The sequence below is a fragment of the Glossina fuscipes genome, unplaced genomic scaffold, assembly GCF_014805625.2.
Source record: "Glossina fuscipes isolate IAEA_lab_2018 unplaced genomic scaffold, Yale_Gfus_2 1, whole genome shotgun sequence".
In the NCBI taxonomy this organism is placed as follows: Eukaryota; Metazoa; Arthropoda; class Insecta; order Diptera; family Glossinidae; genus Glossina; species Glossina fuscipes.
This window is the reverse complement of record NW_023998415.1, coordinates 25,510,931-25,529,755: the sequence shown is the minus strand read 5'-3', so window position 1 is coordinate 25,529,755 and position 18,825 is coordinate 25,510,931. Positions and strand designations below refer to the sequence as shown.

Here is an 18,825-nt window from a genome sequence, read left to right as displayed (position 1 = left end):
GGGAAAAGGCAAGATCAAGATTAATTTCTACTTAGCATTTTGAAGTAATAATAGTCAAGTAGAGTGGACAGACGGACAGCCACATGTGGCTATGTTTACTTCGCTATTCTTTTGGCGATTGCTTCCTTTAGTTTAGCCGAACTATAGAATTCTCCGTAATAAATTCTTTCAGCCAGGTTCGATCTTCAGGACTAAATTAAAAGGATTGCCTATAATGAAGAAGAATCATATGTAAATAAGGCGCTTAATTACCCTGAAAAACGCAGTCAGATAGTGCATGAACGTGGTTTGCGATATGACTGAAATATATTGACTTGGTAATGGAGCTTGGCTTCACCTTCCAAGCAAACTTCGTGTACAGATAAGTGACGAGATATCAAGAGTTTTCGCCGAAGACGGAGACAATCGTTTATCGTTCTTTCTTTCTTCGTCGATTGAACTCAGTGATTATTTGAAACCATTTATTTAAATGTTAATTATATTTCAAGTTTTACAATACAATGAATTGCTACATGTAGTTAAAACTAAAAAAAGAAAAAAAGAAAAATGGATCAGGTTTAAACCGGATCTCCTAAAGCAAACAATAAAGTCAAAGTCAATTTGTTGTTGTTTTTTTTTTTAAATGCAATTTACGCGCAACGAGCATCCAAACGGAAAATTTTATTTAGTTGGCATGACAGGAACATGCAGTTGAAGCATTCTACTGGTTTTATCGAATATAACGCGAGCACGATCTTGATCCATTTGATAATCAAGAAATTTATCAAACATATAACCGTGCTTTGTAGATTCAAGCAATATGCGATCTTCTCCAATATCTAAAGTGAATTCTTGGGAGGAAAGGCATTTCGGTAAATAAAATTCAGCTTGTATTTCTTCGACTTGCTCGTTATAAAGACGAGCCCGTAATTTAAACTCTGGGATAATTAAAGCAGACTCAGCCTCTTGCTCCTTCGTAGATGTCGGTAGTTTTTCTTTCTCATCAGTTCGGTTTTGCTCCGATTTTTCCTTTGACGTTTCTAATATTTTGTAATCGATTTCTTCAATTAGCGGCTTATTTTGTATTTCCATAATATTTTCCTCGTTGGAGCTTTTAGTCGGATTGATTGCATTTTTGATAGCACCACTACGGATACGATGCGTTACCAAGGTTCCAATAAATTTACGATTATTCAAGACGATTACTTTATCAATTCTTATTTGAACGTTGTACTTCTCGTTTAAGGCTTCGGCAATCAGGGCCAAAAAGAAATCGCGAAATATTAATGATTTCTCAATTTTTGCAAAAAAGTTTGGATTAAGTGCAATATCGACAGCGTCGACGGTATTATTGGATTTATCTTTGGTTGTGCGTGGCTCAGCAATGCTCATCAGTACGCGGAACGAACTCGGCTGATCCGAATTCAAAATGGCTGCTAATTGAGCTTCGGTTAGATCTTCGGGAGCTGGTATCTCTTCAGTTTGACAGACGTTGATGAAATACTTTTCATTGGTGTTAACTTTATATGTTTTAATGCAGCAACCGGCATTAGGTTCAACAATTTTGTAATGACATGGGGGAAGTCCACCGGAATGGCCACCGGCACTTCCCGTTTCGCCAAAAAATTGTTGAAAATTCTCTTCAAAATCATTTCCTATAAATTTCAAATTTCTCTCCAGTAAAATATTGTCCGCATCTAAGAAATTGTTTTGCGAACTCATTCTTAAGCAATAGGTTATCCTTTGTAAAAAAAAAAATTCTAAAAATATTAAATTTGATTTCTTTGGGACACAAAAATATGCTTACGTGTTTCTCTGCACAGAACAAAAGCGAAAATGTTCTACAGCCTGACCAGGCCTGCCAACTTTACTTTTTTATTTTTATTTGGTTTTTGGTTATCATTATTGACGCAGAACTTTCAGCGTAATATTTAAGGGTATGTATGGGTTCACATGTCAATGTTGTTTTTTTGCTTGCTTATGAGCCAAATATAGGGAGTTCGTAGTATGGCACATGAAAAGAAGACCGAAAATTACTTTAACATTTTAAGAAAGTAATTCTTGTCGAAAATTCTTCACATACCCTAAGTCAAATTGATATACATTTTCAGTTCAAAAGAAAAATGCTAAGGAAACAATGTTCGCCTAAAAAAAGCTTTCAGTTCTTTGCTAATTACGAGTCAGTTAACTAATTCTGGCGATTTTTATTTCTTACGTGGCTTTGCGAATACTACAGATCAATATCGCTTAGCTGATCTCTAACTTACACTTTGCTTTTACTGTTAGCGCTGTTGGGAGCGAATTACAAGCTATCAGCTGCAAATATTTATGCACTAAGTATGCCGAGTAGACACGACAAACGAACCCATCTAAATGGCGTCAGAATTTTACGCAAATCCGCTTTTTCTTTATTTTGAGTTAGAAATAGTCGAGCAGCGCAGCTTTATGTCGTCAGCTAATTAAGCTTGTATTTTAAGTTGCATGCATCTCATATATGCCAATCTTTCTCAAGTAGATGTGAAAGATATACTTAGTATAGTTGAGAATGGATTAGAAATCGTTTCCAGACTTTCATTGCAGAAGTTTCAATGCTCTTGTCCGGCCGTTTGCCTCTCATGACAATCAAATACCCCCGATATTGATAAATCAACTGTTTTGAGCCGCATTCGATGTTTTTATGGCACTGTGTGTAGAATTTGATTGTACTACGGATTATACGGTCTATGTCAATAAGCATAACTAAAAATTACTGGGTTATAATATGCCGCGAAATAAAAAAATAATGAAGTCACACACCCTTATAGCCAGCCTCGCAGAACTAAAAAACCAAGCGATTGCTACAAACTATCAAACAGTCTGCGCTTATACTAGCTGAACAGAGTGTAATGCAAGAAGCGTCTTATAAAAATTTTAATAGAAATAAAGGCATTCCAGAGAGTTTGAAGAGCTCTCAGGGGAACCTAATCTTGCTAATCATCCCCCAGTGTTCTTCTATATATATGTAATACCAGAAAGTAAAAATGTGGACTACGAATCGTGAGCGTACTTCATATCTTCAGTAAATTTTAATAAACCCTCAAGCTGAGCGACCAATACTTTTCCTCATCTCGTGTCGAACATAATATGTTTTCTTCTTTTTTTTCTTTGTATTTCAATTTATTTGCTCCTGAACCCGTTCTAGTTGCAAAGTACCAACACGATTTTCTGTATTTCAGTTTCATAAACCGAGCTATGGTTTTCCATCTTCTAGTAAAAGAGTCAATGAGGCGTGCGATACTACCCAACGAATTATCTTTGCTTTATATGTTATGCATGGCTATGAGATCTAGCATCTACTAATTTTTTTTAGTTACTCTATGGTAGTGATCTGAATCCACTTGAGAACTGAGTCGAGATATGTGTGCTTTGTCAGTGAAAAAAAAAGAAAACATTTTCAGCGAAATATCTGCTTAAAAACTTTCGCTGAGATGAACTCAATTTAAGAGCACGTACATAATATTACAAATTTGCAAAAAAAAAAAAAAAAAAAAAATCATAAAAAGATATAATATCTTTATATAATAACAATGAAAAAATATTTAAACGTTTTTTTTTTTTTTTGTTTTTTTTTCTTTGTAGCTTTGTTGATTTTTACTCAAACCGCTGTTATCGCACATATAACCAGAGAGTAATTTACGGCTATTTTTATTCATATTTTACATACTCGCTATACGTTTTGCGGATAATACCTACTAATTGAAGAATGCTTGCAAAGTATAGCAAAATTCATGCGTATATGCTGACGATCAATGTGAACAAGAGGAAAGCATTTAACGTGTGACGCATAGATGAACGAACTTTTCTTTTAACTTTTCCTTACCATTCTCATTAGATTAAGTTTAAAATTTGATAAAGGTGTTATAAGCAATTCTCACCAGAATATCCAGTTAATGATAGCTATATAATAATTCTTCTTATATGCAATTATGTGTACCGTGTGCATGTTACGCATCTCTTCGATAGTTTCTTTTATTGGCGTTTAAAGTACGTTTAGGTTCATTAAAAATGCATTCAATTTTCATCCTATTGATTCCATACTTAACGTAATCCTTCTATATATTGCGAATCTCGAAAGTCAACTTAAAGAGAAAAAATCAAATTCCGTAACGTAATTAAACGTCGACGCCTTCATTACATTACTTCATTTGTAGCTGCCTAAAAGGTTTGCAAGCATATAAGGTTGATTTTGAGATTCGGTTGCGATGATCCTGATCGGCCTACTATTACTGCTTTCTTCACAAGGTGACAGTTCACAAATATCAAGCATAACTTAAGCGGTCAAGCGTATTTATCTATTCGACGGCTTAAGATGTTTACAGCTCGCGATGTACTCCGCATATGAAATTTACCCGTTTTCGGGACGAACTTGTGCATAGGTTTTATAGTAGACTCCCGTCTATCGTTGCGGTGCATTGCAAATTACACAATAGGTGCTAATAAATTTTATAAAACGCAGGCTCTACATATTCAAGACTCAACCTAAGGTCAACATGATTGTGATTTGCTTTATTTCTATAATTAATTAAAAATTTAAACCAAACAACGACAAAAACAAGTAATGACATTGTAGTCGGGCATGGCCGACTAATAAATACCCTATACCACAGTTATTTGCATGACCCTCATGCAAAGGTACTCTTTTCAAGAAAGCCCGCATATTGGAGGAATCTTTATATGTGGTGGTATACAAAAAATAGACCTACGTGGTCCAATTTCGGTAAGTCGATTGATTGATATATCAATTTGCTCTTGTAAACCAGTTTTCGCAATGAAAGATTGAAAATTTGACTCTTGTACTATAAAAAGATTCAGTTTTCGTAGGAACGGTTATAAGAGAGAGGGTCCAAATTTTACGCCACCCGAACCGAATTTTCCATACCAACTTACGGTGTCCAAATATTACTACGGAGCGAGCGTTGTCGAGAAATTTTGAAAACGGCAATTGGACGGAATGGTCGATGAAGTGAAGCGATCCAAACCATTTTCGATAGTGTTCGTCCGTGGGTCAAAGCATGTCATTGAACCAAATTTCATCAAAATAACCCAAAAATTCTGATCTGTAGCTCGAACCCAAATGTACGTGTACAGCCATCCGAACGGATAGACCAGGTTAGATTAAGAAAATGATTCCGAATCGATCGGTATAATAAAAGGTGGGTCTTGAGCCCTGCTGCCTGTTACATTCATCCGCATAAATTTAATATAGCCTATACTACAAGGGGTGTAGGGTATAATTAACTCTTTGTTGTATCATTTGTTCATTCGAAAGTTGATGTTGTTTAATAAGTGACATCATAAAAATTGCTATTATTTTTACGGATAATAACACATTGAAAACTGCATTCACAAGAAAAGAAAAGTTATTTACTTACTTATATATATAGTAAACATAAACTATGTGACATTTCATTTTACTCTATATATCATTTAATTTTTATTGGATTTCTTTGTCAGTTGCTTGTTTTCTTTTTCTTTTTCTTTTTCTTTTCCTTTTTTTTTTTTTTTTTTTTTTTGCTTGTACTTTTTTAAATTTTTTCTAAGGTCACAGATCTTTGCTAAGAATATAAGTGAATTTATGCCCTCATAAAAACCCCCCACTTTATAGTGAAGAATTGTATAAATTATGGTTACTGTTGTGATACGTATATATGCATATGTAAACGGTTATCCGCAGCAAACATTTTACGATTTATGTTTGTTGGGGCCAATAAAATGATTGCAAACGATTTCTTTTTAATGCAAATTGTTATGTTTTTATTTATGACTCATAACCCGCTTGGAATTTTGCTTAAATGTGTGCATATGTACTGTTGGAATTTAGTTTTTCTCTGCTTCTTCTTCTTCTTTTTCTTGCTTTTAATTTTTGTGCAAGTTATAAAAGCAAATAATTGAAAGAATATTAAATGTAAACAAGTGAGAAAATTATATGCGACCGGGGCCGAATATCGCCTGCTCACCGCGCCCCATGTTCTTACTTATTGCGATAATAAAGTGAGTGGGAGAAAATTTATCTTTCACCTTTCAGTTTACTGAAAGGTATTGTTAAGAAAAAATCCACCAAGTCGTGGAGCTCATCATATTTACTTTAGAACTAACACACTTAGCTTATTACATTCTGCTCTCGGAATCGCTTCATTTGATATCCATATCAACGGTATTGTGATGAAAAAACTAATCCACCAGGTCGTGCTGCCCATCATACTTTCTTTAGAAACTAACACACTTAGCTTGACGCATTCTACTCGCTAAGTCCTGTTATTTGTCGTGGTGTCCCCGAGAAATGTACAAAATAGTTTTAAACATTCTTGTCGTGTCTACCTTATGATCAATAAGCCAAAAAATCTTACAAAAGAGAAACAAAAGAAAATTTAATCAGTTGTAAGTTTGTGTGGGCATGGCCTTTGTTTCTTATAAAAATAAATTTATCTGGAAATTTTTTTGTTTAATTAAGTAAATTCAATTAAGAAACGATCAATAAATTAAAAGCAAATAAGAAAATATATTGACCGAAATCTGGTAGAGTTTTCGGATGCGCAAATATTTAAGATTCGTTTACTCAATCCTAGCTGTTTAGTTGTAGCACACTTTTTTGTATCCGGCTCGAACCAATTGTTCCACTTGCTGGCCGTGAACGATTTGTCTTGTACTTGGCTGTGATTAACAAACTGATGTAATTGAACGAAGTTTGCAATACCGTACACCACTCGTGGTATAAGGATATATTAGGTTTGTGCCAAACCTCTTATTTTACCGATCAATTCGAATCGTTTCCTGAATCGGCCTAAGCTTGTCTGTCTGTCTGAAATTTGTTGCGCTGATATATTGGGGCCCAAAAACAAGCCCTATCAAATATGATTGGGATCTTGAGACTTTTTCCATCACTCTCCATATCATGCTTTGTTTCGAAAAGTTGCCGAAATTCACGATAAAAATCGCAGCGTAAAATTATTTTGGCATTTTTATATATATGTACATAAATATTCGAATCCAATGAGTTAATGGGGGTTTTGTGATCCCTTCTATAGAACCGCTCCTACGAATGCTGAGTAAGCTTAATCTTCAACATTTCTTGGTGAAAATTAATTCATTATAATAATTTCGCATCAAATTTAACTTTATTGAATTTGGACTACGTACATCCATTCTTGGACTCACACCTCACATAAAGGTCGTAATGAAAACCATGCAAGAGCTATTTGATATAAAACATAGCTATAATAAATTTGGGCCAAGTAAGTCAATTTTTTGGACATCGTCGCTTGCAAGGATTGTCATGGAATGTAAACCTTTATATTCCAAAAAGATCGTAATGTATAATATTTTATGATGAAAATTTATTCATTATAGTAATTTGACATCGACATTGACTGGATCGAATTTAAGCCACATAAATGGATGGACGTCAATCCATGTAAAGATTTTTAAGCTCTCTAGTAGAAAAGTTTCATTTTTTTGACGAAAATTGATCCATAATAGCAATTTAGCATAAAAATGAATAGTAAGGAATTTGGATCACATAGGTCTATTTTGTAGACCCCAACTCCCATATATATATATATATATATATATATATATATATATATATATATACTTCTTACCACAGAGAAAGTTCTTCTTATCTGTCTGTCTATATGCGCATATATATTGAATAACATTTGCATATATAGCTTTTAATTTCATTAAATCCTTTTAATAAAAAAATTATTTCATTATCTCCGCTATCGTCGTAATGACAAGAAAATTTCATTAGTTGTATATAAATGTTTCATTCAGGTCATCTTTAAAGTAACTGCGAGTATTTGTATTGGTGCGGTGACCTTTTGTCATATGTTAACTCTCTAATCATTTTACCCTAATTGACCTAACAATGGATGAATGAATGGTTAGTTGATTCTCTATTAGTGAATGCGTGGAAAATTCAATTATATTAAAGGTGTTAGTTAATGTATAACAAGTCGCGTGCTTATGTACAATATTCACTAGTTCCATAAAAGAGGGTAAATACATTTCAAAACAAAAAAAAAACACAAAAAACAAAAAAAAAGAAAAGGGATAATTGGAAAGGTTCCCCTGAGTTAGAGACATTATGAAAATAAAAAACATAAGTTATGTTATGAAGTTGCTGCGCACACTCCTTATTTTATATATATATATATATATATATATATATATATATATATATATATGTATATATATATATATATTGTTAACACTGTTTAAAAAGCATAAAAAAGGTCATAAACGTCAAAGGCGCATCTTTGCGGTATGGTCATGAAAATAAAAGGGGAGAACCAGATGAAAGGTGTTAAAAACACAAGGAAAAAAAACGAAAAATAAAATAAATAAGAAAGACAACTGAAAACATATATCACATCATGTCTTCATAAATGACGTCAGTATCAGTTGCCGTGTGATAGATAGTCAAGGGTATGAATATAACTGGATATGCTTTTAGTTTAATGATGATGAGTAGAAGCCAAGGAGACATATGTGCTCGGTCGGTCGGTCGGTCGGTCGGTCGGTCGATCGGTCGGTCGGTTGGTGTGTCTATGTGCATACATATATATATTAATAAAGATACCGGCGCGTGTGGTTAGCGTGTGCTCTCTCTTATATGTTTATTACGACTTTGTTAACAATTTGTAGACACGCAATTTTTATATTTAATGTACACTCGTTCTCTCCCCTTTTTTATTTCTTTCTAGATTTTATTATACAAACGTATGATGTTTGCGACTCTTTAGCGCCATCAAAAATTAAAAATCAAACGTGACTTAGTAACCTTTCAATTGTAAAAACCAGGTAAGTGTTTAATTTGATTTGGAAACCTAAATAATTATAGGCTTTCGTCGAAAATGCGAAAGAAGATTTATTTAAGGTCTCACTTTATTAGTCTTTGATCAGCTGCTGCTCTTTTATAAATCACAAAAAATTGTTCGAAATTAAATTAATTTCGATTTCTGAAAAATCCGTAAATCTTTTGTTTGTTATACCATTTTCTCAAAAACGCAAATTAACGAATTAAATGAAAATGAAAATGAAAACGAAAACGAAAAGTGCTGACAGACAATCGAAAAGACTTTTATTTTCAATAATTGCAACCAAAATGTTGGGTTGCATTATACGTACGCAGCTTGTTTCGATGACATGCGCTTACTTTGCTCTAAATCTATTTGAATCGAATTAATGTAAGCACCGACTGAAGAGATTTTGGACCGATGGCCATTAAGTGACTTCATTTAACTCACTTTCTCCGTCCAGAAAGGAAATTTTGTAGCACTTTTAGAAGGATAAGGAAGGCTTCTTGGGAATTTCTTTTTCTCCTGCTCCTGTTAGTTCATCCACTACCAGATACTTCAGCCAGTTGGAATTAAAAATGCCCTTTGTTTACATGTTTCTCAAATGCACATTCGTCTTGTAAAGTATTTGCCAACTACTTGACTCCCTCTTTCGCGTACCTTATCTTTGCGTAGTTATTTTAACTGTAAAGAGAAGTCCATGAGTTTCATGAATTTCTCTTCCATCAAATAAAATCTTCAGGAATACATATACATTTAAAAGCAAGTGTCAGACCCTCGAGCTTACGCCTTACCGCGTTTCATTATTCAAGCTTACGCAGCACGTTAAGCTCTTCAATATTTTTTCCAAGCTCGTCACGCTTCAAACGGATATTAACAAAAAATTGATCGATAGACGATACCCGATAGATTATTTAGATGCATCGCTGGATCGATTATATAATTTATTCAAATAATTGCCGTAATATTCAGTAAGAAATTTGAAAGCAAAAAACTACGTTACTAACCTATTTAATAACCCAATACTTTAAAGTATTGAGAGAAAAAAAGGAAAAATAAAAAATGATAAAATATTTAAAAGTTCATTAAATCGAACACTAACACGCACTGACTTTTAGTGATTATGTTAACAGCAGCAAAGTCAAGCAGAGTTGTATGCATATGTCTACACGAAACCGTTACTTTAACCTGCTGTTAGCGAAATTTTATTTATTGAGAATTTTGCATATTTTTGTACAAATAAAAACAAGTTTACATTTTGATTGGATAGACGCATTTTAATTGGTTTCGCCGTAATTAAAAAATAAGAAAACACTCCGATCAAATATTTGATCAATTAAAAATTAAAATTACAGTGAAATCTCCCAGCAACAGTTCAAAATATAAAGACAATTTTGGAATTATTTGCAAGTCGATAACAAGCTGTCAGCTAGTGAAAGACAGATTAATGTCACTATTTGCTTCAATACAATTTTCACATTTACTACTACGCAAGTTGATAGTTCATTACATTTTCAATTGCATTTGCAACGAGCAATAATCAAGTATATGGATGAGACTATCTGTGTTCAGTTTTCTCTCTATAGGTTCAGCTAAAATTGAAAGTCCAATTCATATACTTCTAATTGTATTCAAGCAAGATTAAGAAAATCATTGCATCAAATACTTTACTTCAAATTATTGGCTTTGATCAAAAATACAATTTTTGTTTCCATTCTTAACGGATGAAGTATAATTAAACAAGTAGAAAGACAGTAGTAGGCCACGGTCCACCTTTGAATGCCGTACACCATCCTACTGTCATTTATACGATGCCTCTTTAAATAAAGCGTTGTATGGGAATTGTTCGAAAAGTGATCCGATCCGGACCACTTTTAAGATCGTTCGTCTTTGCGGTTGAACACAAAAAAAAAGAAGATGAATAAAAGGACAGACGGACGGACATGCTTGGAATCGATCGGAATAATAAAAGGTGGATTTATCTCAAGCTTGATATGCCCTTGCACCTCTCCTATATGAGCTAAAGAACGTTCATTTTATGTGTAGTGTGCTCATACAACACTATTGCTCGCCTTTCCACTGTTTGTTACGGCAACTTTTACGTTTTTTTTTTTTTTTTTCATACGCAAATAAACGAGTAATAATGCAACATAAACGAAGTGTCGACCACCAAAGTGATTTCAACTTATATTCACTGAAATTACAATTTTTTGGTGATTTCATTCGTCATAGGACCAATAGTAAGCAGAGAAGCAAATTATGGTATACATTTGGATGAGGAGTCATTATATGAATTGCTTCTTTAAAAACATGTCTCTCTAACATTCTAACGCCGATCGCTTTCTGTTCATTCATTCCATGTGTTTGTTCAACCAGCTTGTTGAACAACTCCAACTCTAGTCTTACTGGCAAAGGCGTTTTCCCAACTGCTATGTTTGAGGCCGCTTTACGTTTTTCATTGACACGACTACATTTTCAAATGAAGAGTGATTTTTTCAGCGAATAATATCCGAAGGTCGCTTCATTTTTCGTTCTCTTCGCTTTTTAGTTACCCTTTGGGAAGTCGGTGTCTGCTTGCTTTTCGGTAAGATTTCACGTTTGCTTTTACTTGTTCTTCTTCTTCTTCTCTTTACAACTGGCAACGTGCAGGATTTACCTATTCGTCCTTATATTTTAATAAGTTGTCCTTTTCCTCAACCTCCATGAACGGTTTTTATTTCCTACTAATGAGATTTAAGGTTAAGTCTCCTTGTGATTGCCGTGTTCATCGAGTAGTGCTCTCCGTTCGGTAGCGATGTCTTTCCAATATCGGCAAGATTTACATTCTCTGCGTATACGTTAATCTGCATTACTACGGTCTCCGATGATTGTCTTCCTTAAAAGTTTGCTCTGAGATCCATTCCGGGTCTCTTGATTATCGGCCGACATAAAATCAACTAAATTCACCTACATTAGGTAGATAAATGGTTTTGAAAATTAAAAGTAATGATATCAATAACTTATCCAAGACTTATGGCAGAGAATTAATTTAAAGGTTTTGTTAAGAAATAATTGAATTATCTTCATAGAGGTATATATTTGTGTTATACGCTTTTAGTGCTATACTGTAAGCGTTCTCTAATCACATTTATTTATGCCGCAGTTTAAGCCTTTAAGATCAATTGAGTTTAAATATAAAATGTATTAAAGCCCTAGGCGCGCTGGCTGGCTGTACCAGATTCAGCTTAAAGTGAAAACAGTTTTCTTAGTCATTTTTCATTTTAATTTATTATACCTTCATTACCTCCTACAAATTTATCTTAGTGACTGACGGACTGGCTGACTTGCTTAATTTAAAGTAGCAATAAATTCTGAAAATCAAATCATAAACCAACGAATACTGACACATAGACGTCAATTATATTGACACAAAAGCTTAAGATTTTCTTTTTTTTTTTTCAGAATTTATTTCTTTTCATTTTTTTTTTTTTTTTTTTGTTTTTGTTTTGTTTTAATATAATATTTTTATTTATTTTTTTCTAATTTACATAATCATCTCCGTCATCAAAACCAAAAGTGAATGAACATCTGTTCGATGTGAATGCAAAAGACCAATGTACACACACACACACACACACACACACATACATACATTTACATATATATATATATGCACGGTTTGTAGACAACGTGAGTAAAACACATTTGCCACAAGAGATAAAACTTAAATAACCTAAATTGGTATTATAATATTTTTCTGCGTATTTATATATATATATATATATGAAAATGCGCGCATGTGTTTGTGTATACCTTTGCATATCAAGAACCTACATGCAAACAATAAGAAAAAAAAAAAAAAAAAAAAAAAAGCGACTATTAACAACCCATCGCCAAGCTTATGATGTATAAAAGAAAAAAGAAAAAGAAGAAAAAAAAAAAAAAACACAACATTTTCACACAGCACATGGGCGATATAAACGCAACATTTAAAACCCACAACACACCACACAATATTAATAACAGCAACACTAATAACAACAACGCGAAACACACCAAGAACGATCGCAAGTTAAAGGAAACAATCCAATGTTACAACAAAACGATATTTATGTGTACGTGTGTAAAACTATTTTGTCTTCTGCCGCTTTGGATGCAAAGACCAATGAATGAACGAACGTACCAACGAACGAACAAACATGAACGAATCAACAAACATATGAATGAGTCATTTTGTTACACAACTTAATGCTTACATATGCATGTACTTGTACACTTTTTTGTACACACACATACATACATACATACATACATACATCCATACATATAAGCGCGAGCGCGCGCGCGCACTGTTTACATCCTAATACGAGTCTTGAGGTGTAATACTTGCTGATGCTTTTATTGCATTGTTGCAGGCTAACAGAAGTTATTGTGTCGCTTTTGATATTCAACTGCGTTGTCTTTTATTTAACAAAACATATCAAATTCAAAGTTTTCATTTTCACAATATTTACACATATATCCAGAGGTCTAACAAATATTTGTCTCCGTTAAGAGCGACAAATGGGTCATTTGGACCTTAAAAAACTAAAAAAAAAATTTATTCTGACAGATAGAATTTTTCTTAATTGTTTGGCAACTATTTGGGATTTACTATGGCCTGCTCTCTTTTCCCATCATCATCTTGCATAAGTGATAAGATGAAAAAATGAAGAATGATTGGTTATGCAAAATGAAATTATTTGCTCGTGTGTCTGATTAACAGCTCAATCCGCACTAAACACTTGTCCCTTAAACTCTTTACAATGATTGGGAATTTTTTACAAACCTATCGGGATAATCAAGGACTCCGTCAGGTATATGTCAGCATGAGTAGCAGAGAATTTCGTTATGTTCTGTTTTTTCGACCACCTTTTCGTCAGCACTTCTGTTTTTCCAACTGTAACTCCATGCGTCCATCCGTTCATGCGTAAGTCCCTCTATCCTTTTGCAAGATTATAGAGTTCGGCTATTTGTACGTTTGTCTCTTCATTCGTTCGATACCTCATTTCTTCGGTATTCGGTATTCGCTAATCCGTCCCTGTCTGTGTGTGTGCATCTCTGTGTTCTCCGCCGTTTGCAATCCTTTGATCGACCGTTCCATTTACAGCTACGTCTGTTGGCTCATCCCAATGTTCGCCTATCTCTATATTTGTCATCTCGCCTCTCAAACTTTCTATCCGTAACCCGTTCTTTACATCTGTCTATTTCTACTTTCTTTCCATAGCCATCTGCCTGCTTATCGCCATCCACCACAGTGCATATCCATCTGTTTCTCCGTTCTTTCGTTTCTTTCATTTATCTTTCTTTCTACGCTACGATATTTTTGGTTTGTCCCTTCACCAGTGTATACATCCATCTGCTGATTCGTTCACACATTCCGTTATTTATCTTCCATGCCGTTTATACATTTTTGTCTATAAACCACTTCACTCCACCGCGTTCGTCTATTTGTAAGTTATCTTCTTAGCTCACCGATATGTGTGTCCGCCCTACTACTTGTTCATGCATATGTTCACTGATCCATCCACCAGCGGATACAATCGTTGCGCTTTACATGCTCGTCTGTTCCCATATCCATTCACATATCATCATCAGTTTATTTTATCGTCTCTCCGTTCCGTTTCCAAGTTCATTTGTGCATCAAATAAATTGTTTGCTCGTTCCTCTCTCCGACCATTCGTCCCTGTCGACGTTCCTACATTAATTAATATCGCTATAAATTAGCGTTAAAATCGAAAAGTACGAATACCATAAATAACAAATTGCTGCTAATACAATATCCTTGTATGTGATTTAAGTGGTAGTCATTGCAAAAGAATCGATATCAAGGTGCAATTCAGACGAGTTAGTTAATCCAATATTTTCAAAAAGCGATTCGCCATCGGGTTTATTATATATAATAATTTATGATTTTCATTCCGTTTAATTTCTATCCACTGCCTAAGATCCTTGCATTTGAAATTGATTTGATTTTAAACTTAAGCTCTTGAGCATTTATGCTTAGTCAGTAATCTATGGTTAAACGCGAGAGGAAATGTTATATTATATAATATATGCCATTAAAGTTATATCACGAGAAACGATGAAAAATGGTAGTAGAAGACCCGATGTTATAGCCATTTAATGGTATAAAGACAATGTTGTCAAATTTTCTCTTTATTAAAGACTTGGACAAATCCTCTTTTTAAGGGAAGAAGGGAAACGCAAAAAGACATCTATTGATTGCTAAAGCTTACGGTTATCGTACATCAACATAGAGTGAAACATTGGATATAAGCTACGTATCGGTAACTATTCACCGCATGTGAGCTTATGGTTTATTCTTACACGCACAGCATGTTTGTGCTTTAATAGCCACAACCGCAACTAACCAGCAAGCAACAAACTCTATAATATTTTAGCTGACTAAGCAGATGTATAAAAATGTTTTCCTCCTTTAACTGAATACCTCTTCTGGCTTGTTGTTGATTTTTTTTTTTTGTCTTTTGCGTTCATTCATCTACGTTGTTGAGTATTTTTTACCGTTTTTTTTTTTTTTTTTTTTTTTCTTTGTATTTTTTTTGCTTATTTATGTTGACATGCCACACGTAAGCCTTAAAATTTTTAACTGAGTTTATCTGCGTTTTGTTGTTAATTTTTTATGAATGAAAAGAAAAAAAAAAAAAAGAAAAAAAAGCCAACCATTGACTGATCGTGTTTTGACAGTGCGTCTTGGCTTTTTCTATACAAATGTGTTAATGAAAAAGATTTCATTAATTTTGGGATAAAACCGAATTCTTATCAAATATTTCATATAACAAAAAACAAAAAAAAATTAGATAAATAAATAAATGAAAAAATAAAAACAAAATTTATTTATGGTTATTTTTAAAACGTGAGAGAATACATTAAAGGAATGTTTGTATACTTTTTGTGTGCCACTAAATCAACCCAATATGCCCGTATTAGAGCAGTAGAAAAATTTTTTTATGAAATTTTTTTTGAAAATATTTCTTTTAATCTAAAAACTCGTTCATTTGGCCGTCGGCTTTAACGTTGCAATGCTATAAACAAAGTTCAGAGTTCGTAAGATTTTTATGCAAACCATTGACACCATATGTCAGTAAAATGTGTTTGTTTGTTTGGTTAATAACCATGTGCAAGTAATTTTTTTTTTTTCTTTTTTTTGTTTTATTTTTTTCTGAACTCGAGCCTAAAGCAATCATGTATGTCCGCGCAATCAAGTCGACTTTGTACGTAATCAAGTTTTGACCATAAAAAATCGTGAACTAATGTATTACCGGACATACATACATTGAAATGCTTGTGAAGGTGTTTTCAAGAAATCTTGCTCAAGTAATAAAAACACAAAAAATAAGAAGAAAAGTATCAATCACGCTAATGTAAATATGTTAAAACAGTTACAATTGGTTAAAATATTTCATTTAACTCTTGATTTTATTGCAAAAAATTTCAATTTTTTTCTTTCTTTTATTTGACATAGTGATTGAGCCCAAGCTGTGAAAAATACATCTGTTCTAGTCGAGGAGTTGGGTCTGTTCGCTTTCACTGTTACTAAGAACTTAATCTTAAATTTCGCAAAAAAATATTCGCCTTATGTTTAAGTTTGAAATCGAATGATTTCAACCCAGTATCACTGAATGTAACTTTAATTTTTCTGAAAACACTTTTGCCAACTCTCCGCGAGTATTTTGATTTCGCTTCACTAAAAGTCCTGCAGGTCTTAATTAAAAAAGCCCCATCCAGGCAACAGTTTATTCGCATCTTTTCGTAACGCTGCGTACAAGTGATTGTCGGGAAATGTTCCAAATTTCCTGCAAGAAATTTTTTCGGCCCACGTTTTTTCAAATTTAACTAAGCGTCCTTTCTTTTCTTCAATTTAAATAACTGTCAATTAGTTGAACGTTTTTATACCCTACACAAGCTCTGATGCAGTCTGTGTGGATGTATACAGCACTCAGAATGAATTGAGATCGAGCCACCTTTTACTATCTCGTTCAATTCAAAAATTGATTCTGCTTGCCCCTCTGTCCGTCTATCCGTCTACTTTTATTGTAGTCAACTTATAAGCGGTAATTCTTGAGATATTTTATTAACTTTTGTTCAATGGCCCTCTTGCGGGCCAAGGATGCACGCTATTTAAAATGGTCCGTATCGAATCGCTTGTCGACCACTTTCCATACAAGGCTTTATTTTGAAAAGTCATTGCATGAGTGACAGTATGATGATGTAGGGTGCATAATACGGAAACCTGACCCACTATACACTTTTTACCTCTTTATTTTAGTTAACTAATAAGCAGCGCTTGGTTAAATCGAATATACTTTACCTGAATATTAGCAGCTGATAAGAGAGGATTGACATGTAATATCATTACGTAGAGAGCATGAGCTTCCTTGAATACAGCCCGAACGCACTGACCATCTAAAGATCCTGCCCAAGCTTCAGTCATAATCAATTTTCACTGACATTATGGCGAACAGTCCGCTACCGAGTGGACGATGATTGAAGTAATCATTTAGGAAGGATTCAACTTTCCCTAAAGGAACGATTCTCAAGGTTGTGGCGGCCTTTATTTTGCGTCAAATGTCGAAATTTGCTTCGGCGGATATTTGCTTCAGCTGACATTTACAACGAATTTTCATTTCTTAACAATCAACGATGTATTAATGTCAGTCTAATTAATTCGAAATCATCGCAACTTTTTGCCTGAATAGAGAGAAGTTGGGCTCAATGCGCTTTCGTTATATTAAGCCCGTATATTAAGGAAAACTAATGGCGATTATTTTTTAATTCTTCTTTAATTCTTTTAAGATTACGCAAATTCCTTAACTCAAAACGTTGAGTTCGGTTTTTATATTTTTACCGTCAAGCAAGGCCAAGATGATGATTTCTTTCTTTCCGATCCAACAAGATACAACTTTCAGTAATGATACTTCGAATAGAGAGAGATAGATAGACTCTTTCCTTAATAAATATCACTGCAATATACCACGTAATGGCCATCAATTTATTGCTAACGAACAGCATCTCAATTACACTGGAAACCGAGACTAAGTAAAAATGCGAACGCAACTCGCAATTAGTCAAAGTTGTTCAGTTTCTAGCAAACGCCAAAAAAACGCCAAAGAAGAGAAAAAAAAAAAAACACGCACACACACACACACACACATACAACAGCACAAAAGACTATGTTACTAACAAAAAAGTTTTAAAAAAGTTGTGTTGAAATATTTTATGTTTTTGGTTAATGTTTTTAGGAAATTGCTCCTCCGGCAAAAACATGCAAACATATCCTCTCTTTGCTTGCACTTTAAGTACCTCGAACTGGCAATGCAAATTGTTTTTGCTTTATATTGTTGTAAGAGTTTTATTTTATTTTACCGCTAAACATTTAAAAACCATTAACAAAACACCCACGTAGTCAATCGGACAGACAATATAAACCATGTTACGAGTTGCAAGAGACATTTATGAAAAAGAAATACATCTCATCTAAGCGGTTAAGGTGAAGAAAAAGATGAAGAAGAGAAAGACATAGATGAGAAACGCAAGAGAAAATAATATTATGCATAAGAAGACTCCTCAGGATAATCAATTCACTTACTTGATTTTAAAGACAAACACTCTCCGAAAATTCGAATTTTTCTCCAAGTTAGTTGGTTCACCGCTAACTTGGGTAATATTAGGTCAGTCGACTTAACATATTATTAAAAATATGCAAACAATATGTAACTACGATCGTTTAATGTGTGTACGAGTGAATGCATGTGTAAACATGTAAATATGTGTGTATTATTCATCTATATTATCTAAGCGGATTATTTATTACTTCCCTTTTAAGTGTTAGCTGTCTAGTACGAATTGTCAAGCAAGCCTTCTTACTAACAATTGACAACTTAATTATATATATTAAACGAAAAAAAAAAAAAAAAAAACAAAAAGAAAAATACAAAATATACAAAAAAATACAAAAAATAAAACACAC

The 18,825-nt window shown here is 33.6% G+C and overlaps 2 protein-coding genes across 2 annotated transcripts in view; both read right to left on the bottom strand.

The window, feature by feature from the left end:
- LOC119644992 (dendritic arbor reduction protein 1) overlaps positions 1 to 18,825 on the bottom strand; it is a 91,712-nt gene that overhangs the window by 46,096 nt on the left and 26,791 nt on the right. The gene's annotated exons all lie outside the window — the stretch shown is intronic.
- On the bottom strand, positions 529 to 1,810 carry LOC119644993 (PIH1 domain-containing protein 1-like). Its single transcript, XM_038044738.1, has 2 exons — positions 1,787 to 1,810; positions 529 to 1,720 (listed from the first exon to the last, which is right to left on the bottom strand). The coding sequence occupies exon 2, from the start codon at positions 1,699 to 1,701 to the stop codon at positions 661 to 663; it is 1,041 nt and encodes a 346-aa protein (XP_037900666.1). The 5' UTR covers positions 1,702 to 1,720; positions 1,787 to 1,810; the 3' UTR covers positions 529 to 660.